Source organism: Tachysurus vachellii, chromosome 5 (genome assembly GCF_030014155.1).
Source record: "Tachysurus vachellii isolate PV-2020 chromosome 5, HZAU_Pvac_v1, whole genome shotgun sequence".
NCBI classification, from domain to species: domain Eukaryota; kingdom Metazoa; phylum Chordata; class Actinopteri; order Siluriformes; family Bagridae; genus Tachysurus; species Tachysurus vachellii.
This window is the reverse complement of record NC_083464.1, coordinates 8,289,563-8,316,500: the sequence shown is the minus strand read 5'-3', so window position 1 is coordinate 8,316,500 and position 26,938 is coordinate 8,289,563. Positions and strand designations below refer to the sequence as shown.

The 26,938-nt window shown below is 40.9% G+C and overlaps 1 protein-coding gene across 3 annotated transcripts in view; it reads right to left on the bottom strand.

Annotated features, from left to right (window-relative positions):
• Positions 1 to 26,938, bottom strand: part of pard3aa (par-3 family cell polarity regulator alpha, a) — a 403,329-nt gene that overhangs the window by 193,948 nt on the left and 182,443 nt on the right. For all 3 annotated transcript variants that reach the window (XM_060869627.1, XM_060869625.1, XM_060869626.1), the window contains exons 6-11: positions 25,448 to 25,533; positions 24,790 to 24,873; positions 18,165 to 18,290; positions 14,824 to 15,317; positions 9,325 to 9,464; positions 6,456 to 6,584 (exon numbers count right to left, since the gene is read on the bottom strand). In XM_060869627.1, the coding sequence (XP_060725610.1) occupies positions 6,456 to 6,584; positions 9,325 to 9,464; positions 14,824 to 15,317; positions 18,165 to 18,290; positions 24,790 to 24,873; positions 25,448 to 25,533 (1,059 nt within the window). The remainder of the gene's footprint in view (positions 1 to 6,455; positions 6,585 to 9,324; positions 9,465 to 14,823; positions 15,318 to 18,164; positions 18,291 to 24,789; positions 24,874 to 25,447; positions 25,534 to 26,938) is intronic.

Sequence of the window (26,938 nt, the reverse complement as noted above, 5' to 3'; positions counted from 1 at the left end):
AATGTGTATAAACCCTGATGAATCTTTCTTTCCTAAGCTCATGCTGTACTTCAGGAGCATCGACAGGAGAACGTCCCACTTCCCGTCCTGATCGAGACCGTAGATGCTTCGCTGACATGAGACAGGACAAGAGACCTGAACTCTTAAAGCTACCTTTACAATAAACTGCACATCTGGGGATCAGAAATGTTAAACAGGTCCAGAAGCAGGGCTTAATGCTTACAAGCAAAACACTCAACAGCCCTTATTAAAATACAAACCGTCAAGCATTTGTCTGAAACTGGCCTCGCTGGAAAGCATAAATCCAACTGTCAGTAGAATTGCACGCTCAAATTAATTGCGCAATTAAGATTCTCTTTGCTTGGCAGCCCTGGTGTCTAATGGATCTGTGACAACTGCGATCTGATCATAAAGAGGACTTTAATGCAGTGTTTAATTACTACTCCGTGCTGAACCGAGATGATGCGCCGTTCGCGCCGTCATCCGACGATCTGGCAAGCTGCTGTGCATCAGATCCGCAGCCGATTTCCTTTGGTTGCACAAATAGTTGGGATTAATGAGCGAGGATGATGCAGATGTGCAAAAGCCCGGTGAAAGAGAAAACATCCTGTGCAGCTGGGTATTTCTGATTAAAAAGGTTTTTTTTAAAGCAGTCTGTCAGTCATAACGTGCTGTTTTTAATAATAGAAAGGCTGATTTTATAACATAAACGAATCAGAATATCAGCGTAAAACTAGCATTTTTAAATAGTGAAACATGGGTTCTGGCAAATTTATGCTTTCTCCTACAGACTTGATTCATCTTATAAGCCTGTTATCATGCTGCCCATGTACTGCATCAGAAAGGAAATCTTAAGACTGTGCAGTGCATCCAGTTGTAGCGGCCGAGTGCAAATGTCAGATGCCTCTACATTCAATTTTCAATTCAATTTTATTTGTATAGCACTTTGAACAACAGCCATCGGCACAAAGCAGCTTTGCAGGAATATGGATGTAGATTTATATTTAGATCCCTAGAGGTGATGGCGGAGGAGAGAAAAAAAAAAAAAACTCCCTAAGATGACATGATGAAGAAACTGTAAAAAGATCCAGGCCCAAAAGGGAATAACAGTCATCTGGAAACAGCTGCACACCACAACAGAGCTTGGACAAAGCTTTAAGTACTAACCTAAAATTCACACTTGTGCAACATACAAACTACAAAAACGTTTGCTAATCTATTTGGCTTTTTATTTAAGCTCAAAAGTATAGAAAACTTCAATGCTTGTGATTTGAATGCTGGATAGTTGGATTATATTTTCTGATATTATTTGAGTGCATGTAAGAATTTCTTTATACTTTTGTTGAAAATTTCTTACTCGGACCAATGTGGAGATATCGAAGATATTAAGTGATTCAAGATTTGATAATTAGCAGTAGCCAGCTCTGAATGTAAAAACAGGATTAAATTAGATTTGTAAAGTTTGTCGCGACAAACTTTGATGTTGGCTTCGACGATGCAAGTATTTGCAAAGGCCGGTGCTTTATGGAGGCGAGTGGACATAAGGGACAGTGTTATTTTAGAAGCAAGTGGACAGAAAGCTAGGGTGCCAAAACATTTGGAGGCAAGTGGAGTCAAGCATGTGACATCATCTGAATACTCTTGAGGAAGTTTCCCTCATTGGGCTGAGTGTTTTGATGTCACATGTCCATGTTGTGCTAATGTTTTTTGTTTTCACGTGACATCACATGACGTCATGTGACATCATCAGAATACACGTGAGGAAGTTCCCCTCATTGTTCTGAGTGTTTTGATATGTCACATGTCAATGTTGTAAAAAGTTTTTTGATTTTGCATATTTTGGGGGCGGGGCTGCGGCACAACCGAAAGGACAGTCGGTACACCGATTTAAACCTTTGTTCATGTTACTTCATGCACAGTTTACTTGTAGAACTGGACAACTATGAACCTTAGTGAGTTTATTACATGTACCGGTGTCTCACATGGCCTCCTACCAGATATGTCCCACCTAGTCCCAGTCTCGACGCTATTCTTTTAAGAATAAGGTATTAGTGGTGATGAATACGTTTTGTTTGACAGTAATTCAAACAGATGAACAGAAAAAGCAGAGATACACACGGAGCTAGCGCTCATTACCAGATCCGAACACAGCGGACGTGGCTGAGGCAACCTCGCTCTAGTAGTGACGGCTTGTTGCTGCCAATTCCGACTCAACAGGTGAAAACCTGGGTGTTGTCACTTTCAATAAGCATTCGGTGACTGTGCGCACAGAACGATTCATTTCCACTTCTTTCTTGCCTTCTTCTGTCCAGTGTGCTTGCTGAGGCATGACATTGACTGATTTATTTCTCTGAGGAAAGAGCAACAGATAAGAGAGAATGTATTCATGTGAAAGACAATGTTCGATGTGCGCTCGTCACTGCGGTTTAGGAGCAGACACACATTCGAGGCAGCACGCACCGAACGATAAAATGTGCTGATAAAATGTCCAATAGTGGTCAGGTGGCCCGTAGCGACTTTCTTGTTTACGCAACGGAATTGTGTGGCAGGCCGCTTTAATGCTCTCTGCCGCCTATCATGCTGCGGGCCATATTAGTGTGCTAGGTAATTGCCTCTGTGGACATGAATAATTCAAAGTCGTTGGCCATGGCCTTGGAGTGAGTGTGTGTGTGTGTGTGTGTGTGTGTGTGTGAAGATTTCATTAAGCGCTGCACGTCTGCCTTTGCGCACTTCTTCCTTCAATGCACTTATCCTGGTTTTTGTTTTGAATTTTGAACTGATACGTTTTTATTTTTTTTAGCGGCAGGGATTTCTGACGCCTCAGTGCCTCCGATTCTTATCCCAGCTGTCTCATCTGTTGCCTTTATATCTATTTTCAAGCCAAGATCTCCTGCTTGGCTTCTTTCTGACTCATCTCCATCTTTTCCAGCAACTCTGCAGCTATCAGCTCTGCTCACGAGCCATAAAAGTAGAGACAGGAAAGTAAATTAACGCCTTTAAAACTTCAGCTGGCATAAAACGCCATAGATGACTTCTCTATTGGGTGATTAGGAGTGTGAATCTTGATCATGATGATGCTGGGATCTCAACGAGTCATAGTTTCTGGGTGGGAAACATGACAGTCCTGACTATCCTGTCCATCAGTCGGAAGCCAATGACAGGCTTAGAGTAGCTTATGTATACATGCGTACAGAATGGCTGATTAGCGCCTATGATGTGAAGAAATCACTTAAAATCAAAAAAGTAAGAACGGACTAAGATTAAATCATGAGGAATAGGTAGATAACGATAATGTAAGGAACAAGATAAACACTGGCTTAACATTTTAGAGTTTTTCCAGGAGCTTTTAAGTCATGCAATGCAAATATCCCTCTTCATTCTTCTCTTATCTTCTGTTGATTCATACAGGCGAACCGCAGCAACAGAGAGAGCGCTATAAATACCAGGACACGGGATCACGCCTATCAGCATCTCCGCACTTAGCCAAGATTTGAGTGTTTGTGTAAATTCCCCAACACAACTCGGCTGTGTCCTTACTGCACTGGTGTCTCGCTCCCCTCGACTGAAACCAATCCTCCCTTCAACTCCTCTTCAAGGGCAGTGCTCCATTGATCCGAGCCTCTTTGGAGTTCACTGGAGCTTCTTTCTCTCTCTCTCTCACTCTCTCTCTTTCTTTGTCTTTTCTCCCTCCTTTATACGGCGAGGGCCGGGTGCGGGCGTCAAAGCTCATTTTTCAGTGCATCCCTGTGGACCTGCTCACACTGTGAGTAAAGGTTAGAGCCGACACCCTTTTCAGTAAGTCACTGCCCGTGCTGAGGAGCATCTGCCCAAAGCCTAGACACTCCCTCGAGCTTAGGAGAAGGCTAATCAAATGCACAGTGCAGAAGCAAAGAGGTGAATAAATATCATGAGAAGGCTAAAGGAAACCATATTAAGCCCTATTATGCCTTCAGAAGAGGTCTATGTACAGTATATGTGCAAACTAAAAACATTTTAATCTGCAATTTCACTTCAATTTGTATTGAAACGATTTGAGTAACATTTTTTACTTCATTATGAAAATTGAAGTAAACAAAGTGGTCAAATTCTAGACCTCTGGAGCTGGATAAGATCCAGTGACATACGGCTAAGTATGGTGACCCGTGCTCAGAATTTGTTCTGTGCATTTAACCCATCCTAAGTGCACACACACAGCAGTGAACACACACACACACACACACACACACACACACACACACACACCCGGAGCAGTGGGCAGCCATTTTATGCTGCGGTGCCCAGGGAGCAGTTGGGGGGGGTTCGGTGCCTTGCTCAAGGGCACCTCAGTCGTGGTATTGCCGGCCAGAGACTCGAACCCACAACCTTAGGTTTAGGAGTCAAACTCTCTAACCATTAGGCCCCGACTTAGAAAGGGACAGTCACGTCTTCCCTAAAGATCCCTAAAGTTTGGTGATCGTGTAGGAGAAAAAAAAAAAAAAATCACTCGAGGCCACGTTTTATATTCAGCTAATCCACATGTCTGGATTAAGATCCGTGAGCTGTAACGTTCAGAAAGTAGGTCAAGACCCCTAACTCTATCAAAGGTACACTGTGTCCATTAAAACAAAAAATGTAAAATAGTAAAGCTAGGCAACTGCAGTGGGTTTTCAGCTGGGCATGAAGATATTTGTGTTACCAAAAAAAAAAAAAGAGAAAAAGAAAATAACCAATAACTTTTAATTATTATTCCTCTACATCATTTCAGGGTATTTTACTTTGTCCTTTTTTGCTTACGTCCTCGCTTGCTTATTCACGTATTCATTAGAAGTGAACATGGGCCCATGTTCTCGATCGTGAACCATTTAACGTAAATAAATAAATAAATAAAAAATGCTTCACTCTCCATTAGGACATGATGATCTCATTGTGTCTGAAAGGTGCTAATTACCGTGTCATGTATTGCTTATCTCTGCCTGCTCGACAAATGAGCAGGTCAGCTGTTTTGTTCTCTTGATATGATTCACCAGAAGACAGCAAAAGACAGCATCCACCTCTCGGCTCTGTCTGGAGTTCCCCACAATGCACTGTGCTTAATTTAGGACTTTCAAGATCATAAGCAACGTTGCAGTAAAGTTTCTACCGTTCCTCCATCCAACAAGCACAGAGTTTCCCCGCTCCACATGCCACCGCATCGTCCAACCATCTTCCCCTAATCCATTCATCCACCCACTCAGTGCCCATCTCTCTACCAGTTTCAAAACAACAGATGAAATAAACTGCCACTCTCGCTCTCTCTGCTTTGTCTGCAATAACCTTCAGCTGTAGAATGATGTCTCACTAATCTGATTTTTATGAACATGAGGGTATGGATTATTGAGATGCTTTAATGCTGAACTGAGAGTGTTGCAGAGCCAAAGCTCCCTGAATGTTAATGTGGCAATGAGAGTAATGAAGCGTCCAACTGCTTTCTTTCTTTCTGTTTCCCCTCAAAGAAAAACACAGAATGTTTTTGAAAATCAAAGCAAAAAGATCCATAAACAAGGAGAGAAAGAGAGACTTTGGAATAGCAAGGAAAGGAAAGCTACGAGAGATGACGCTAAGGAGTGGGAGGTGACTATCTATCTATTGTCACTATAGGAATGAAAGGGAAATGCTGTGTGTGTGAGGGAGTGAGAGAAAGCTACGACATGACAACACTTTCTGAGCTTCTTTTGCACTCTACGAAGATTATCAGTGTATATAGAATAATGCATTTTTACTGCGTCCAAACTCATTTGACTAACGCTTCTCGAAGCCTGTGAAAGGCGGAGTGAAATAAAACGCACTCGAATATCTCATCCGTCAGTCAGTCAGTCGGTGGTGAGAAACACACTCACTCACTCATTTTCTACCGCTTATCCGAACTACCTCGGGTCACGGGGAGCCTGTACCTATCTCAGGCGTCATCGGGCATCAAGGCAGGATACACCCTGGACGGAGTGCCAACCCATCGCAGGGCACACACACACTCTCATTCACTCACGCAATCACACACTACGGACAATTTTCCAGAGATGCCAATCAACCTACCATGCATGTCTTTGGACCGGGGGAGGAAACCGGAGTACCCGGAGGAAACCCCCGAGGCACAGGGAGAACATGCAAACTCCACACACACAACGCAGAGGCGGGAATCAAACCCCGATCCTGGAGGTGTGAGGCGAACGTTCTAACCACTAAGCCACCGTGTCCCCCGGTGAGAAACAGACTGGGTGAAATAGCGTACCTGTAACATGGCATGCTTTTCACCCTCATTATTCTGAACACAGCTTTTTAGTCGCTTACGCGAACTGAGCCAAGACTGAGAGAGTTAAGCGAAAGCGTGTACAAATGTATGGTCCAGAGGCGTGATTCTGCATCTGATTACATTTACAACACAGACTGCAGAAGTGAGAAAGCAAATATGGTGTGTGTGTGTGTATGTGTGTGTGTTTTACCACTTCACGAGGCAGGAAGGTGTCCTCCTGGCGGACGACCTGCAGACTAACAGTGCCTCCCATTGGAGTGGAGCGGAGAAGTGCCACCACCTCCTCTTGAGTCTTCCCGTTCAGATCCACCCCGTTCACCTACACACACACGGACACACACACTTTATTTGAACATACAAAATATCTTCACTTCACTATAAACTGGAAAAAATGGTCTAAGCAACCCTGATTAGTTAGCATAAGTGGTATGTTAATGCAGGCTAAACGTTCCTGGCAATGCATCATGAACTTAATGTTAGAATGTAATATATTACAATCACAATGTGTGGAAACATATCTAAAAATGTGGGGTTTTCATACAGCAGTATCTCTCCAGCACAGTGTGTTAGACTGTCTTAATCTGTGGCCTAGTGAAAAACGATTAGGATGTATTTATTGATAGAGACTTTTGGAAGTTTCTGTGAATAAAAGTGCTGCAAATGTAAAAGAATTATGCAGTCCGACTGGAAACTGGTGGGGAAAAAAGCACCTATACCCTATAGGTCTAGAGAAAAAAGAGGAAAACATTACATTTAGATCCCTAAACTGCATTTATTACATCACTCCAGTAATAGTACTTTCAAGAATAAGTGACAATAATAACATGGGTTTTCTTTCAAGTGTTGCTTGATATTAACTATTCAATTTAACCAACAGAGTTTGTTCTTGTTTACATTTTAATTTCTGGTTAATTAAGAAAATACAGTTTTGACATGAGGACATGAGGACATGAGACGCAGCCGTGCAGATAATATTCTCCCATGTTAGTGTAATGAGTACTCTATTAGTCATTTGTTTCATGGTGAACACTTGTACACCTTGTACACCTAGGACACTTGTCATTCGACAGGAGAGGAACCTGATAAGATCATCATCATCTGTCGTATCCCGTCCACCACGGGTTCAGTATGAGGTGCGTCCTGAGATCCTTTTCTCTTCTGGGTGCTTATAAAGTGTGGTTATGTGAGTTATTGTACACTTCCTGTCTATTTAAACCGGTTCTGCGTTTAGAATTGCAACTCAGTGGAAGATTTAGGTTTTTCACACCATTCCGTGTAAACCATATAGAAATCCCAAGAGATCAGTAGTTTATGAAATACTCTAAGCAGACTGTCTGGTACCAAATACCATACGATGGTTACAATCACTGAGATTACATTACATTTTTCCCCGTTCTGATGCAAACATTAACAGAAGTTATGCAATGCATTGCTGCCCCATCAGGAAATAGCAGAAACATGGGATGTACCGGTGTTCCTATTAAATCGGACGGATTGTACGATACAATATCCAGTGTGTTTGTGTGTGTTTTTTTTTTTTTTTTTAAATATACTCTACATTGCTAATATCCTCCCTGCTCCCTTTTTTTCCTTCTTCTTCATTTACCTGGAGTTTTTTTAGAGACTAGTTTAGTGTATCTAGTACCCACCTGTCTCATTCTTCCCTAAATGCTAATTCATCTTAGAATATATCAAAAGCTTATTAAACTACCGTGACCCCAAAGGAATACAAAAAGCCTAGACAATAAAATGCATTTGGATATTAAGTTACAAAAACAGCAAAAGCTCAGAGTTAATTTCTTCCCTCTGCTCCTGCATCTGGGACCACAACCTGCTGATACTCAACACGCCCAAACACGGTTACAAACACAGCATAAGCGAGGGTTCTGACTGGTCTAATTTACACACCAGCATGACTGCGGTGATGCTGATGCAGGCCGAGTGTGTGCACAGCGGTGTGTTGATGGAGCCAGGTGAGTGTGCGACTGGAGGCCAGTGAGATCTGAGTCAGCCTCTGCACTAGCCACGGTTTCAGGCACGAACTCCAGCAGTGGAACAAGAACATGCAGGTGTGCCACTATATTGCTAAATAAAATGTCCCATTTTTACAAGCTGGCCAAAATGGTTTCTTTAAAACTTTTTTGAAACACTTCTTTTTAAAATACTACCTTTTATTCCCTTTCACCAAAAATGCAAAAAGACATCCTTCACTCCGAACATGTCGCAGTATTTCCTTAGCCCTTAAACACGAACTTAGCTGTAAACCTGGTTTATGCTTTAGTCAATTCAGTGCAACTGTATATAGTAGCTAGCAGCAGTTAAAAATAGCCCAGAACATACACCTTCAATGGGGAAGTCGTGGCCTAATGGTTAGAGAGTTTGACTCCTAACCCTAAGGTTGTGAGTTCGAGTCTCAGGCTGGCAATACCACGACTAAGGTGCCCTTGAGAAAGGCACCGAACCCCCCCAACTGCTCCCCGGGCGCCGCAGCATAAATGGCTGCCCACTGCTCCGGGTGTGTGTTCACTGCTGTGTGTGTGTGTGCACTTTGGATGGGTTAAATTCAGAGAACGAATTCTGAGTATGGGTCACCGTACTTAACTGTATGTCATGTCACTGTCATAAGGACACATTACAAACCTCACTCATGTCAGACCTTTTTATTTTTTTTACTTTGGAAGAATATAAATAGAAATATTTACATTATTTCGTCAAATTTAAATCATAGTAATAACAAAATCTTTTATGAAGTTAGCAAATTTTTAGAATCAACTCTTTTTAAAATTGATCTGCTTGCTCAATTAAAAGTAATTGCTATCTTCATGCTGACAAAATATGTTCTCAAATTTTACGACCAAGCCAGGACTGTGAGCAAGACTGACGTCCAGCAATTCCAGCATGAGCAGCAAGAAGCAGGAAATGACTAAGAGAATGACGATGTTAAAAGCAACAGGTATAAACCCATGCGAGAAGCTTCTCTGTTATAGAAGGAATAGAAAGTTCTGTGGTGATATATATATATATATATATATCAGCTGCCAAGCTTCCATCTGTCTCACCTCCAGAAGCCGGTCATTGGCTTTCAGTTGGCCATCTTGGATGGCTGCTCCACGAGGAAGGATGTTCTTCACGTAGATTGGGGCGGAGCCTCCGATGGGGACGTCACGTGATGTGATACTGAAGCCAAGTCCTTCTGGTCCTGAATAAAGCAGAAATAAATAATTTGGAAAAAAACAATTACCGCCCATCAAAGCCCACAACTGAGCAAGAAATACTTAAAAAACAGCAACAATCTGTTGGTGCAATTCTGTAACATTGCAAAAAACCACTAATGCACAAATAAAGGCATGTCTTGCTTTCTAAAAGTTGATTATGGTCAGTATACTGCTTTAGGAAAATTCCCTGAGAACATATTAATATAAACACACACCCACAGACATACGCGTGCATGCAGACATGCTTTAACTTACCAACTAAATCACTGGCAAAGGCATTATATTGGCCGCAGTAAAATTACAGCCCAAGCTAAAGCCTAAAAGCTACTGTATCTAATAACCAATCAGAGTCCATCAGCAGGGCTATTTTCAAAACCTTCAGGGGAGTGGGGAAAAAAACAAAACAAAAAAAAAAACAGGTTGCTGTGCGCTCCATTAGTGCATGACTGGCCGTATGTGAACGTACATATCAAAACATACAAATGTCTAAACATGCGAGCGACTGCAAACCCTAATGAAATGTTTGAGGGCCATCTGTGAGCATGGCAAATTTAGCTCTGTCTAAAGCTCTGGAAAAGGATACGCTTATGAGCCTAACAGGATCGTGACAGTGTATATTTAAGTCTGTCAGATGAATCTTGCACTGGAAGGACGAGCCACTCGTTACAAGGCCAAGGTAAGACAGGTTCTTTTTTGATTGGCGCTCGATGCACTGAATCTTTAGGCAAATTGAGCTTTACAGCTTGCCACAGATGCTACTAAATCCTAGGGAAATGTAGTTAAGGGTTCAGGGATGGGGTCTCTAAAGCAATTTGCTTGCCATCCACAAAGCGACCTTTTTGGAAGAAGCAAATGAATATAAATGGGTCGACTGAGTGAAGCTGGAGAGCTCTACAGAGCAGGTCCGAGCATGGAGTGTACGGCGGCACTGACCTTATCACCGGAGAGGCCCTGCATTACTCAGAGAGCACAGACGGGCAAGCGAGACGATGCAGAGAGCGATAGGTGCATCGGGATACGTGTATCTTCATTTTAAGACACATTTATAGCCATTAAGTCAGGCTTCTTCACTATTTGGGCCACTCAGAAAGTAGCGCTCTTGGCCTGCTCAACCCAGGGGAAGAGTAAACATGCAGCACTAAAACGTACAGCAGGCTCATTCAGATCCATCTTTGCAATTCATGGGTCTAATTTTAGACATTCTGTTGCGAAGGAGAGGCAATCAGAGCGCAAAACACTGATTGTTGTTGGTTATTAGAGATAATCCAATGTCTTTTTCAACTCTTTGGGCATTAGGAGAGTCCAGCGCTAATGGTACTCAATCAGGTAATTAGAGAACTGCCTCTCTAACAGCCAGCTAATTAATCACCGATGTCTTCACTTCCTTTTTTTTTTGGTCTTGGTAATGCAAATGTAAAATGATGGAGGAAAAATGTCTTCGTTTCCTTTCCAAAAAGTCCTGATTTTAAACAATCCAATTAACTTGTGGTCAGAAGGCAAAAGGCCGTTAAGACCAAGGTGAAAATTGGGTTCTGCATAGTCTATTATTTGATTAGGACACAGTGACTAATAGAGACAGAAGAAAAAAAGAAGGATTTTGAGCCGTAGCCATTATAATTGAAGGGGAAAAGTAAAAATAAATCACCAGAATGAGTTTTGATAAAATCCCAAATTGGCCATGTCATGTAGCCTTCCAGAAACCAGCTATAGGGGGGAAAAAAGCAACATGACAGAAAACTGAACAAGTGAAATAACTTAGGCCAGAAAACTGGAATTAAAAAAAAAACAAAACCTCAGCTGACATGGAAAAAAAAAATGACTGCTACAGTAATTCTCTGAGAATGGTCAAAGCTCAGCTGTTGGTTAGACTGTAAATAAAGGTGCAGACGGCAGGAGCTTCACTGGAGCAGAACCAGGTCAGAGCTAGCAGAGTGTAGAGTTTATCCGAGACTCAGGCCTGCGCTCACCGGGTCAATCTCAAGAACGCTGCTATAAATGAGAGGATTGTGTAAATGCAGCTGTTCGCTGTGGGGTTGGTAAAAAGGGTGAGGTGTGTACCACTCGTTTATCTCGGACTGGTGTGCGATGACTCCCTCAGATTAGCCTGCAACACAGCCCTCTCTTGTTAAAGCAGCCTTCGGCACCTCCCGCAAGCTCTGATAAAGTCTCACGCCAAATCGCCAGCTCTCAGCATCTGCTGCATCAGGATCGGTCATGCCAAGGGGCACGCCGCCGTAAACACTCTCTCTTGTCCTCTCTCTCTCGCTCACTTAACTTTAACTCACTGGGGTGAAACGAGAAGGACATGATGGTGTGTGTTTCCCAGTATAAGCAAGAAGCATTCCGGGAATTCAGTTAAGTTTGCTTCTGTGAGCAAAATGCAAGGTCTGTAAGAACATCACCTTAGAAAACAATGACTATAATTCATTTATGGAGAAAACAACAACTTTGCAAAAGTAGGATAAAAGCATCCTATGAACCTCAGGGGACTTCAGATTCAAATCCCAACAATATCACAGCTATCCGTGGCCTGGAGACCAAGAGAGCAAAATTTCCCCTGTTAATCAGCAAGAAATGAGCCAATCATTGCTGAGTGTGAGTTCATGTATGTGCAAGAAGGCAGATAAAGCTGTCCTGTGAACTAGCGTCGGCAATAACATGATAAGGTGCGTGGACTGGTTTCACTGGCTTCAAGCAATCTGCTAGCATTAGCCATGTGATCTAGCTAGCAAACAGAAAATGCAATGTATATTGTTAACATTCTTTTACAAAGGAAAAATTTATGTACTGGATCGTCATTAAGTGTTATATCTACTGTAACTAGGTGTATATTATAGTTATATAAATGCCTCAAGTAATTTTGTAGAGAACACAAACACACACTCAATGTCAGTGATAAAAAGGAAACATGCAACTGAGCACACAAACAACTGAAATTGTGCTGTTTTCATTTACCACACAGGGCAGTGCATGACAAGCGTGTATCGTTATCGTAGCTAATGCTAACAGTCCCCTTCCTGCCTGCAGCTGTCTTTTCAATTAAAGCAGACGACGTGCGTGCCCTCTGAATATTTCTCCCAGTGGGACAGGTTGTCGGGGGTTTGCTGTTTGTTGTTAAGGGAGTAACTGCATCTTAACTGTTCTTCTCTCTTACTGTGTTTCCATCCTGCTGACAAAAAAGGCTTTTAATCTTCCCTTTTATTTAAATACTCTGAAATGTATGATTACGGCATACGGGAATTATTCTGGGAAGCAGTCGGTCTGGATCTGCCATTAGAGAAATCTCAGTGAGTCTGAAACCTGCCGTAAGTTATTTGTCAAACAACACAAGGCTCTGAGATTACCTGCAAGCGTGTTTGCGGTTATTTGTACAAGTCATTTAAAGTTGTGCTCATGCCGACCCTCTGATAGACACGTGAGGCTTTCAGGCAGCGTGAAAAGCTGCGATAATTTCGCCGTGCAGGATTTGGAGCAGCGGGTCAGGCTGACAGAAAGCGTGAGCTTCACAATCTCTCACTACAGCAACTATCGTGCTTTGAAGTGCTAATTATATTAGTCACATAGAGACAAATCCCTGCACAGACAACACAGATATCATCAGCCATTAATAGCAGGTGAAATCGGAGACGGCTTCAAAGAAACTTCTTCTCGCCGCGAAAAATAATCTGTGTAAGTCATGGCTGGTCATTTTCCATGCATTATGGAATGCAGATGACAGCCGCCGCTCAGAAATGTAGGGTCATATGACCTATTTTTTGGACCAACCAGAATGCTATTATTTTAGATAGTGAAGAAAAAAAAAGGTTCCTGATGTTGAACATTAAGGAGAAACCCCTCGAAAGAAATTGGTGTATTTCAAGACTACTTAACATTTTTACTGAGTTAAAAAAAAAGTACGTTTATATGTTCCATTATTTTAAAGCTATTAAAACAAAATGATCAGTTGTAGGCTTCCAAAGCAAAAAAAATCTAAATAACTATAAATCGCTGATCTCCTAAAGATTTAAGCAAAACTTCTGCTAATCTAAAAAGGTTTTTTGAAATAAGACGGTATGTGATCATTTCCACGCTAATACGCAGATTGTACAAACCAGCGAGTTAATGTGAGCTTAATGTTTACAATAATTTCTTGGGAGAAAGTTCAATTTAAATTCTTAAAGGCGGGGTCTCCGGTGTTTGAAAGACAATGTCGACATATAAAATCACCAAAAAAAAAACGCCCCTAATCCAAATGGGTCCCACCCCTGTATTGATAGCTCCGCCCACACATACATACGTAACCCAGGCAACTAATGGAAAGAAATGTGTCTTTATCATAGCTGAAGGGAAGAACAATACGATTGCAGATAAACAAACAAGCAAAAATGACACACAAGCATAATCATGTAAAGGACAAAGGCATATATTAGTTCTGTGTAACAAAGCAAAACCAACGTTACTCACCTATCGAGAAGGAAAAAAGCGCCTCGGCGTCTTAAGTAAAGTTGGTCACATATTCACAGATTGGAGTTTCCCGAGTCAATAACTCCTGAGCTAAACGCTGTTACTACACAAAACACGGTTGTAGCTGCGTCTCTACATTACTACGATAGAAAAGAGGTGTTATTTGTGTAGTAACAGTGTTTAGCTCAGGAGTTATTGACTCGGGAAACTCCAATCTGTGAATATGTGACCAACTTCCTGCTCCTTCAGTTCTCTCCAGCGCTGGAAAGCTGATCCTATATTAACACGTCCTACTTCTGACCTTATCGTAAGCCTTTCTTCGCTTTCTTTCTTTGTTTTTATCATCCATGTCAATGTTAAAACTGCTTTCTGCTAATGTCACACATGCGCACTGAACACTCTCTCCGCCCATATTGACAAGACACGCCCCTTTCTGCTCATTGGCTACACGTTTGTTTTGATGTTTGTTTTGTTTGTCGTTCCCGACTCAGTTTTCTGAAGCATTTCTCAAACAACGGAGACCCCACCTTTAAGTTAAACTGTTAAAATGTAGGAAGAGAAATTTACAGGTGGACACTGCACTGCATTTATAACTGGGTGAGTTGGCTAGCTTTAAGATACAACATGGACCTTAAAACGGGGTGTGTATTTATATGGCTGAAAGCATAGGGACTTGCATCTTCATTTTTTCCAGTAGACAAAAAGAGTACATTGTTGGTGCCTATAGAAGATACTCTGTATATAACTCCTCGAGATGGACCAGTACATGGCCCTCACACTGGGCCAAGTTAAAACGTTAAATGTCCAAATACAACAAATCACAAACAACCCTTTGTTTTACCCTTCTCCAGGTTCCCAATATCTTACATACCCAAGTCATGTCAGGTTCTTTCCTCTCACCTTTTCTGAGCTGGACGTTAAACTTGCGACCGATCTTTTTGGTGAAGCCTGTGGAAGCCTTGCTGGCTGGACTGATGAGGGGTGCTGTTTCTGAGTAAGGTTGGTTTTGCTCTATTTGGGAAGACGGGGTCTGGTGATTAATGTTAGGATGCGGTCCAGTCTTAGACATTCTTTTAGGACTGTAATCGATGCCTCCGACCACTACACTACCCCTTTCACCAGGTTTGGGTTCAGGAGATAGTCGGCTAGGACCAGGACCAGGACCAGGAACAGGTTTGGAGTCAGCGGATAGATGTTTGGGACCAGGACCAGGACCTCGGGGACTGGGACCAGGACCTCGAGTACCAGGAACTCCAGCGCCGGGAACTCCAACGCCAGGCTGAACACCAAGCTCACTCTGGGAGAACTGCTCATACTGTACTTTCCTCAATGCTGGAACCACATGGAACAGGATGAACGAGGAACGCATGGCCTGCCTAAATAAGTCCTGTGCTCTGCAGGAGTGAAAAAACAAAATGAAGAAAAACGGTTAAATCAACAACAATAATAAAAAAAAAACAATAATCAAATTATTCAGTTAGTTCACAGACATTTGTGGCAGACAGCATTTTTCTGGTACTGGAGACACTTGTCTAGTTAAGAGGAAGACACATTCAAAGGTCAGCAAATCAGCATTACTAATCGCCGGCTAATTGCACTGCTGGAGCTGGAAGCAAGGCTAATTCACATATTACATTATCTTTTATTTCATTTACATAATCATACAGCCTTGGGGAGTAAGCAGAGATGCATTAGAGCCCAATATACATGTCCACACAGAAACGAGGGTACTTTATATAATCTAATCGAAACCTTCAGCAAACTGTGAGTGATTTTGATTAGAACTTTAAAGAAAAATGCAAAATGCACTTTTTAAAAAAGTGTCAAATGTAACAAAATAAACAAACACAGATCAAATTGTATAGTGTTTATACTTTCCGCCAATTGTTAATGAAATATCTGGTCTGGAGAGTAACTCAGTCTGTGAAGCTCCAGGTTCTGTAGATTAATGATGACATGGACCACCAGCGTTGAACCAATAAGGGCAAGGAGGCACCTTTAGATACCTGTCAATCTTAAGTTTTAAAACATCTACCTTCTTTGACCTTTACTAAAAAACCAGACAAAGTACAAAAATATCACTTGATGAACTGATGAAGGCAAGAACATGACTGGAACCTACACTGAGATTTGGAAACTAACCAACGTTGTTGTCAAGTAACACGACACCTCGCGCCAGAAATTATGCCCGAACAATTTTCGCCAGAACTTAGGATGTTTTTTTATGTCGGTTTTTTCCTGGTTCAATGATAAGACACAAATTGACATTTTGTGAAGTATATTTGAGCTCAACTTCACAATACATACCTTCACAATACAACACACAATCACAAAGGATTATGAGAAAGAAAGAGCGCTGAAAGAAATTAGAACCACAAGTGCGTGAATGCGAATGTGTGTGTGTGTGTGAGGCTCTGAGCAGCTTCTGTAATAAGCTGTTCATTGAGTTCAGTCTCTGCATCTACAGAGTAATGCAGCCTCACCAAGAGACCTCTCTTCATTCTTATGCTAATTCACCCTTCCAAAATCAAGTAAACAACAGTGTGTATGTGTGCATCTACGTGTGTGCGCGCGCGCGCGCGCATGTGTGTGTGTGTGTTAACGAGCAGAGCCGTGGCACGCAGCTAATCACACAGCTCCCCGCCTCTGATTGAATAATAAACGACTCCATCAATGCATCATTACACTGAGCTAGATTAAGCAGCACTAAATATTTATCCATGCAAAACAATTTAATAAAGATTAGAATATCTCTTTGAATTGAATCTCTGCATGCCACCCAGTCAGAAAAGAGAGATGAAGGGATGAAAGAAGTTAGTGAGAAAATGACGGAGGGGGTGAGAAGAAAAGAAGCGTAGAGATAGAATCGGGATCTCAGGGTTATCAGCATCTCTCTGTTTTCTGTGCGCTGCAGCTAAAGAACTGCTCAGGTGTACGTTTAGTCTGTAAATCGTGTCGGCTTTCTCTTCAGGTCAGAGCACCCTATCACAGATGGGCTTTAGATACACGATATTAAAGGTGAGTGTGGTTAAATAAGTAAAGGTTAAATAAAAAGATCCTCGGCACTGAGGGTAAATTACTATTAGACTACAAATAATGTCCATTTCAGCTCCATGACCCACTGACTATACTATTGCTTCATCACTACTTGACCATGAGGACAGTGGCAGCATAACCTGAGCACAGAGGAACCCGAGAGGAACAGGAAGTGACAGAAGATACACAAAAAAAATATTTAAATGAAATTTAAATGAAATAAATAGTAAAAACCAAAGTATAAAAGTAGTTCATGATGTGTGTGCGCCTGTGATGATCACAGTTGATACAGGAATTATGCCATTTGTTTACTTTTTCATTAATAATTTAAAAAAAAAAAGGATTAACAGAGGCCACGAGGTGTAACTAGGCCCATTGGGGAACAGAATATTTGCACAACACTTAAGTGACATTCGACTTTGCTAATTAGGGAAGAGCAATCCAGTACAGTTAATTAATCAACATTTATTTATTTATTTGTTTATTTGTTTGTTTGTTTGTTTGTTGTTTTTTTGAAAGGGAACATCAAAATTAAATTTGTGTAATATCTAATAATAAAGTTGGTCAAAGTATGTGTGTGTGTTTCACCAGTCCACTCTCTCTCTAATCACTGCGTATGTGAGAGAGAGAAGGAGAGAGAGAGAGAGAGAGAGTGTGAGTGTGAGAGAGAGAGAGAGAGAGAGAGAGAGAGAGTGTGTGTGTGTGTGTGTGAGAGAGAGAGAGAGAGAGAGAGAGAGAGAGAGAGAGAGGGAGAGAGAGAGAGAGAGAGAGAAAGAGAGAGAGAGTGTGTGTGTGTTTCACCAGTCCACTCTCTCTCTAATCACTGCGTATGTGAGAGAGAGAAGGAGAGATAGAGGGAGGGAGGGAGAGAGAGAAAGAGAGAGAGAGAGAGTGCGTGTGTGTGTGAGAGAGAGAGAGAGAGAGAGAGAGAGAGAGTGAGTGTGTGTGAGAGAGAGTGTGAGAGAGAGTGAGAGAGAGAGAGAGAGAGAGAGAGAGAGAGAGAGAGAGAGAGAGAAAAGCACAGAGAGAGTGGAGTACAAGAGAGAGTCTCTAACGCAGAGAGCTGGACCTAGAAGATGCGAGTGCTTGAATGAAACAGCAGAGTGAGTTACAGAAAAAAAGCAGAGAGATGTTATAAAGTTATAGTTCAGAGTTTTACAGAAGAGAGGAAACTCCATCCAGTCCACACTGGAGTAAAGGCTTACTGTTCGAATCGGATGTTGCGCAGGTCACTGTTATTGATGCGCACGATGCAGTCGTTTTCCTGAAAGAGACTCTCGCGCTCGGCCTTTCCTCCTCTCTCCAACCTCTTCACCAGCAGCCCCAGAGTCCTGCACAATCACACAAACGTGTTAATGACGAGCAGCTCAGGACTAAAGATGCAGCATAACACACTACAAACACAGAGCCAGAGCTCAACACAAGCTCACACAGGGCTGTAAATAATTAAAGATTATGATGATTATTTTATGCAACTCAGTGTCGCTGTTTTAATCCAGAAACTTTTTCAATATGTTAATATTACAAGCAAAATGTTTTAAATAGCATTGCATATGACATTTTGCATAAATGTAGCATGTTCGTGTCATGGCTTTAAAATTATTGAGATTTAAACTTACGAAGATGAAAATGTCACAGATTTATTTAAAAAAGTGTGCTTTAAAAATATTAAAATAGATGAACACATACAAACCACTGAAAAAATAAATTCATTTAAAAAAATTAACATAAATTTGAATGTCACTTAACAATTGATTAAAAAATATATTTTTTTGTTTTTCTATTTGTGTTTATCTGCAAGATGTCACTTATTTTATATTTAATATACCAACTTCACATAATAATTGTAAAATAATTCAAATAAAATTGTAAAACAATTCAATTATTTATTTATTTATTTATTTATTTATTATAAATTTGAGTGGATAAAAGGATATAGCTTTAATTTCATTTAACAAATCAAGAGGTTATGTTTGTGGTCAAATGTCCCAAGAAACCTTACTCCAAGTAACCATGTGGCATTATTTGTACTGTATATAGCATTTAGCATTATATTGTATATAACATTACATTATACTGAATATAACAATTAATCTAAAGTTATTTAAGCTACTGTGATCCCATCACACAAAGACACACATCCACAATGCATGAATAGGCAAAACAAACAAACAAACAAACAAACAAATAAATAAGTCACCAAAACAACAACAAAAAAAAAACATGGCTCTAGACCCACGCAGACTTGATGGACAGAAAACAGACAGAAAACAGTGTGCACCCTCATGCTTTTCTAAAGAGGGCAAAAGGAGCAATGACGAGTTGGAGAATTTCAGAAGTACAACTTTGAACTTTATTAAGAAGGAAGCAGAGGTGATATGAAGGTGAGGTTCCACTGTGAATAAGTCAGATTGAATATATCTCCGCCAAACTATATTCCACTGAGCTGCTCAGAGGCTTAGCCATGAATCTTCACACATCAAAACTGACACTAGGAACTGGAGCTGAGGTTTGACATATAGAAATTCTCTCGACTGCTGCGGTGTCAGATTCTCGGCTGAGTGTTGTGAAGGGCACTGTCGCGAGTAATCCACAAACCTTGAGATGCCATCGTTTCCAGGCAGCTGCATCGTGCCGTCACAATTGACAAGTTTAAAAAGTGAATAGGAAGAAGAGCAGGTCTTAAGAAGACACATGCAAAGTCTAGAGCGAATCAGTATTCCTTTCCGACACACTATCTTTAACTTCAAACGGTAAAAATAATCAGATGCTCTTCTTAGGTTTCTGATGTTTGTGTGCGTGTGTTGTGTGTGAAAGGGTAAATGAAAGATAGCATAAACTCACTGAGACTGAAAGTCTGCTGTGTGCTTAAAGCAACTGTTTAGACGCATATACTGTAGAAACCTGCCTTTTAATGAAAACGGAGAGATAAAGGTGTGAGAAACTCCAACAACTCCACTTATACAGAAAGAAAGTAACAAATGAAAAGAGAAAGAAAAAGAAAGAAAGAAAGAAAGAAAGAAAGAAAGAAAGAAAGAAAGAAAAACACTGTGTTGGGCAACAACACTGGCTGCCACAACAGAATGATATTCCAAATGAAAGCCTGCGTCATTATGAACATCGAGAACATTCACCACATTTCACCCTCTGTTTTGTGTAGAATGAAGAAAGAAGGGGAAGATAAGAGAAAGGAAGCCAGCGAGAGAGAGTAGAGAGAGAGAGTAGAGAGAGAGAGAGAGAGAGAGAGAGAGAGAGAAAGTGAGCAAGTGAGAAAAGAGCGAAAGAAAGAAAGAAAGAAAGAAAGAAAGAAAGAAAGAAAGAAAGAAAGAAAGAAAGAAAGAAAGGGAAGGGGGGCGAGAGAGAAAGAAAGTGAGAAAAAAGAGAAAGAAAGACAGTGAGAAAGTAAGAAAGAACGTGAGAAAGAACTTGAGAAAGAAAGAAAGAAAGAAAGAAAGAAAGAAAGAAAGGGAAGGGGGAGAGAGAGAAAGAAAGTGAGAAAAAAGAGAAAGAAAGAAAGAAAGAAAGAAAGAAAGAAAGAAAGAAAGAAAGAAAGAAAGAAAGAAAGAAAGGGAACTGGGGGAGAGAAAGAAAGAGAAAGTGAGAAAAAAGAGAAAGAAAGAAAGAAAAAGAAAGTGAGAAAGAAAGAAAGAAAGAAAGAAAGAAAGAAAGAAAGAAAGAAAGAAAGAAAGAAAGAAAGAAAGAAAGAAAGGGAAGGGGGAGAGAGAGAAAGAAAGTGAGAAAAAAGAGAAAGAAAGAAAGAAAGAAAGAAAGAAAGAAAGAAAGAAAGAAAGAAAGAAAGAAAGGGAACTGGGGGAGAGAAAGAAAGAGAAAGTGAGAAAAAAGAGAAAGAAAGAAAGGGAAGGGGGGCGAGAGAGAAAGAAAGTGAGAAAAAAGAGAAAGAAAAAGAAAGTGAGAAAGAAAGAAAGAAAGAAAGAAAGAAAGAAAGAAAGGGAAGGGGGGAGAGAGAAAGAAAGTGAGAAAAAAAGAAAGAAAGAAAACAAAAGTGAGAAAGAAAGAACGTGAGGAAGAAAGAAAGAAAGAACGAACACTGTGTTGGACAACACTGGCTGCCACAACAGAATGATATTCCCTCATTAAGGGTTTTGATGATGGTGATGAAACACGCTGTCTAACACGTTTATGTCACAATGGAAGGTGTTGTGACTGTGATGGTAACTGTATATTATTTACATCATTCCCATTCACCTTAAACCATTTAGTGAGCCATCGATTCCTGTGGACAGTGACTGGTTGATCCTGGAAGAATCTTCTGGTCAGTGGGATGCATAGAGTTAAAAAATAAATAAATAAATAAATTAAAAAAAAAGAGTGCACACTGGTCATATAAACACGTTCTTTCATGAAAAGCCTGCGTCATTATGAACATTAAAAGGGGCTGAACTTGAAATTCGAGCGAGCGCAAAAAGATGACACTCACCATGTTATAACAGTTATAACAAGCTCTTCTATAGCTTTCAAATGTCAGCCTGTCTTCAGACGACTTTGAACAGTGCCCGGAGTGTCATTTACTTAAGGATAAAATTCCAGAGATTTTATTTATTCAACCGATCAAATATTTAGAGACCTATACTGCAGGAGCCCAGGAACCTCAGTGAGTTCTCCTGCCCTCTTGCCCCATCACCTTGACCTGAGTGTAAACAAATGTTTGTGGATGAGATCTCACTACTAGTGCTAGCTCAAAGCTGTTAGAAGGTTGATCTAGTCATGTAGAATAACAGTGTGTACACTATGACACCGCCAGCTGTCTATTCTACACTAAGTGTGATGCTGTTGGTCCTTGAGTTGGTCACATTTTTAACCCTCACCAGCTCACGGTGCTTTGGATAAATGTGTCGTTCTAACGAGTTAAAATGCGTAACGTAAATGTTGTATCAGGACAAAGAAATCTACCACTAGTGTAGGCAGTAGGAGCGAAGAGCCGTGACTTTTAGGTAGAATGAATCATTTCATCATTTTAACTTTCATAAACAAAAAACGTCACAACTCGGTGACATTTTCATATTGTCGGATTTCAGTTAAATAGTCGACGGGAAAAAAAAAACCTGCCAACAAAAACATGTGTCTTTTCCTTATTAAACGATCGTCTTTTTGTAACCGAGTCGTTTGTTCTTATTTGTTTAGAAAATATTGAAATCATAATTAAGTGGAATAAGTCGTCTTTTTTCAAGTTCAATTCAATTCACATTTATTTGTATAGCGCTTTTAACATTGTCTCAAAGCAGCTTTACAGAACATACAAAGCATAATACAAAAAAATGTATATTATACAAAAATCAGTGTAAGACAAAGATTAATATTAGACTTATATTTAAACGTGTTTGTATTTATCCCTAATGAACAAGCCTGGGGTGAGTGAGGCTACTGTGGCGAGGAAAAACTCCCTTAGATGGAAGAGGAAGAAACCTTGAGAGGAACCAGACTTAAAAGTGAACCTCATCCTCATTAAAGTATGGCGACCGAGCTGCACTAAACAGTAAAGGATCTTTGGGGCTGCAGTCAGAACTGAAATATGAATTAAAATAAAAGCATTTATACCGAAGCACGCACAGAATCTTCACAGGCCGACTGTTGAAATGACTGATAGAGTTAAAGAAATGAATGAAAAATACAGAAATCGATGATTACTGCAACCGAAATATACAATAGAGGCATAGTGAAGCATGTGGGAAAATTTATAGATATAGAAATATAGTGAGAAATGCTAAAACGGAGATTACAGATAAAGAAACGTTCTTAAATTTTGCCGTAGAATCATCACCGAGGTGTAACAGCTCCTGCAGACAGACGTGTTTTTTTTAGCCTTGGGAGATTAAACACTTACACACATACAGAGTAATGATGTACTATTATGTGCAAGTGGAGCCACACGCGCTTTATCTTCATAAAGTAGACAATGACTGACCAGGAGTGTGAGCAAAACTCCCACAGGAGTGATCCAGGATCTGCAGTGCTTCATTATTCATGAGCTATTAATGTTGGACTGGAGTGAGAGAAGATTGAAGTGACCCTGCTCTGCCCAGCCTTTCGGTCCCTTGTTTGATTAAAATTATTTCGGCACTAACAACAAGAATATGAGCAAGGTTTCTCAGTCGGCTTGCGGGATCTCAATCTGGAGTTGTCCCAGCTGCAGTCATTAAGAGACACTCGGACGTGACTGGTTGAATCTGCGGCTCCATCATTATTCGATCGGTGGCAGAGCCGCCCGTCGCTTGAGTGATGGCCCAGAATGCTTAGCGAGAAGGAGACCACCTGTTCTCCTCCATTGGATTTAATTGAATAATAATGCAATCAGAATCCATTTATGCGCCGCAATTACACCGCTGGTTGTTTACAGTTCACACTGGTCATGGGATGAGATCTCATTATTGGAATAATGCATTCACAATCCTTGATCACGCATATGTGTGTGTGTGTGTGTGTGTGTGAGTGAGTATACACATGCGTATTTGTCTTAACGGCAGATGCTCGGTTTTGGTGTCGAAATGATTTCAGCATCTACATTAACAGTCTTTCTCTCTCTCTCTCTCTTAGCGCTAGTGGTTTGACCCCTCTGGCCTCTGTCCAAATGCTAATGAGAGACAGCGGTCTGAGAGACACCACCATAGGCCCTGATGAAGCCATTAGCGGGATGTGATTCACAGCTGACTGTCCTGGTTCCAGATATTTGTTAGTTTGACACTGATTATAGAACATTCAGGAGTTATGCAGCATCTGAAGACACATTTGAGTCAGGGGATGAAGTCAGGCTTGTTCACTTTTAGAAGGCACGTATCGATTGAATGTATTTTATTTCAAATGAAAATAAATAATGCATAAATAAGCTAATAAAATGATCTTTAAATTCCCAAAGCATTAAGCTTGACCTGTAAAATGATTATCATTATTTATCAAATATTATACCCTACAGAGGTTTCATCTAAAAGACATCTTTATTGGATATATTTCTATTTTATAAAGGCTTTACCTATGAAATGTTTTTTTTTTTTAAAACATTAATATCCATTAGAAAAGGTCAACTATTTACGGTTCCTATCTAAAGCTCCTGAAACAGGCTGAAAAAAATCCTTTTAGGACCCGTAACCAGGACATCTGATGACGAAGCAGACCTTCGTTCATTTGTTAGTGAATTTTCAAGGCGACCTTGGGCAAACACAGGAAGAAGCCACTGTCACTGTTCAAGATGAGCTTTTACCCTGATTGGGTCTGGCGCTTTAGCTGGATTGGCTTGGCCATATTCCGTGGCCCTCTGTGACCATAAAGATGCGTCTCATTCTGACGTTCTGAGCCCCGTGTCCCTTTCTTGCAGTCTATAGAGGGATGCAAAGTGGCAGAATCGTTCCTGCCACCCTGCGTGAACTCTCTCAAGACCTCAGCTATTGAATCTTCAATTTATTATTCAGTAAGAGCTCTGGAAGGAAGCCAATGAAATTGCCATGCGCAGTCAAGGAGAAATCACACGTTTCAGCAGAGTATTGTTGAGGAGGAGAGAAAATATGCCTCACATTGTTAGAGGAAAGCAAGTCCTTTGATAAGATATGCTATGCAGACAGACTGAACAAATGCTGCACAATGTCAGTCACCGTCAAAAGCTCGAGAGAAGCTGTGAGAAAAAAGAAAGAGAAAGGAAAGTGGGTGGGTCTAGGACAACATAGAACAACGTCGCTAACACTGTAGCGTTCCCGACATTCAATAACGGTTTAAAAGGACAGAAAGAATGATGGGTAATAGAGTTGGAAGAAGAGACCACATGTGGTTATGGCTAACGAGCTAACTGGGTAAGAGGTTTGTTGTGGAATAACTGCAAATTACCTTCTGTCTCTGGAGCTGAAGGGCACTACGTGGATTCCCAGCGGCCCGCCGCCATTCGACACTTCCACCGGTTTCAGCAGGTCACTGTGTGACAATTGAGGAGAGATAAACAACAACAACAAATACAGCAGCAGCAAAACCACACAAAAAATGATAGAAGGAAAAAAAAAAAAAAAAAACAGTATAACAGCAGTTTTTCTAGGTGGGAGGTTGAAAAGGCTCGCAGTTGTGCACTTCGTCTAGTCTGGATCTCTTTCTGCACAGGGCCATCTATAATCCAGACAGCCATTAAGACATGTGGGTCGATGAGGAACCCAAATAGACACCTCAATTAAGTGATTACAATCAGACTCAGGCCTGCAGCAGGCCATGTGTGTGTGTGTGTGTGTGTATATGTGTGTGTTGGTGAAAAGCCCGCAAGTCTGATCCTAGCATGGGAGACTGACTGCGAAGAGAACAGCGTGCTCCAATAACCTAAAGACAATTTTATTAGCCCCGTGCTGAATTTGTTTGGATTGAATCTGAAATTAATCAAACCGCATGCCATAAACGCTTTGTAGTTGAACTGGAGGTTAACAGAGTCTGCATTAGACTGGAGAATGGAGATAAAAATAGTCCTTATAATGCCTCATTATGCAGCCTTGGCTTTTGAACTTACTCTAGAGAGATGGAGTCCGCTCGGCCCACTGGTTCTATTCGCCCGTTCTTGCCTTCGTCTCTTCTCCTCTCGTCCTCCTCTTCATCCTGTCGAGAATGGAAAACAGAAAGTAAGCCGTTTCCCCACACACACATATTAGTCTTAAAAAATATATGTTACCCAGAATTAGAGAAGTTGGGAGGGGGCTCCAAGTAGAACCCATAACTTGGAACAATATCTTGTAAACCTTAGGGAACAAGTTTTTCTCAGTGTATGGTATCTCATGAGTCTGTGTCTTAGGATGCATTACTTCAAGCAGTGTTTACAGATAAGCGTCAATGGCAGAAATACAACCCCAAGCCAGTTACCAAGCCAGGTGACTGTTAGCTACAGAGAGTAATGTTAGCTCTGTGTGTGTCTGAAGGGAGAGAGAGAGAGAGAGAGAGAGAGAGAGAGAGAGAGAGAGAGAGAGAGAGAGAGAGAGAGAGAGAGAGAGAGAGAGAGAGAGAGAGAGAGAGAGAGAGAGAGAGAGAGAGAGAGAGAGAGAGAGAGAGAGAGAGAAATACAAGCCTATCACAAATAGCCAGGCTGTCCACTTGTTTTGCAAGCAAACCATAAGCTAGCAAGATGGCTAACATAAACATACATCTGCTAGCTCTACAATCCTAGATGAATAGGCAGGATAACCATTTCACTTAATATCTTGACTGAATAAGCTATTTTCTGTCAGAAATAAAATATCAAATGATCAATTCCGTATAAAATAAGAAATTATACATTATTTGCAAACATACCAACTGCAAACAATGTTGCTGAAAACAATAAGTTGCTTAGCTGGTTAATTTATGCTAATACACTCTATGCTAATATATGCTAATATTTTCTTAAGTCATTACTTAACACTTGGAGATAATACAGCAAGCGTGACATGATGGCCCAATAGAAATCAAACATTCAGAATATAGTGCTCGTATAGTGGATTATGGGTAGGACAATGACGGAGTTTCCGAGCCGAATACAGCTTGCGTAGGCAGCATTTGTTACTTTTCAGACACATTCCCGGTTTCTCTCTCACGCTAATCTAATTTATCCAGACATGAGAGAAGTGACTGAGTATTTCACTGGTTCCTTTGCAGCAGCAATGGAGAAAACTTATGTGTGTCATCTATTTCTCATAATCAGTCAGCCGCCGGTCAGCATGGCTTGAGTTTGGAGTTAAACAGATATAAGGGAAGGATGATTTTTTTTTTTTCTCTTTGTCTTCCATCACATCCTCCTTATTCCTAGCTCTTTATTCTGACATCATATCCAATGTCATTGCTGTCAGCAATACAAGGAGAGGTTTAGTCCCCAAAGCTGTGGCACTAACCCAAATTACTATCAGACATTACATGCAAATGCCATTGGCCGTGTTTGCTTGTGCCTTGTCCTATTCCTAAGAGAACAAGAGAGGAGCTTAACACGCAATCAAGCGCGCCTGCATTAAATGAGGAAGTATCTGCATAATGACAA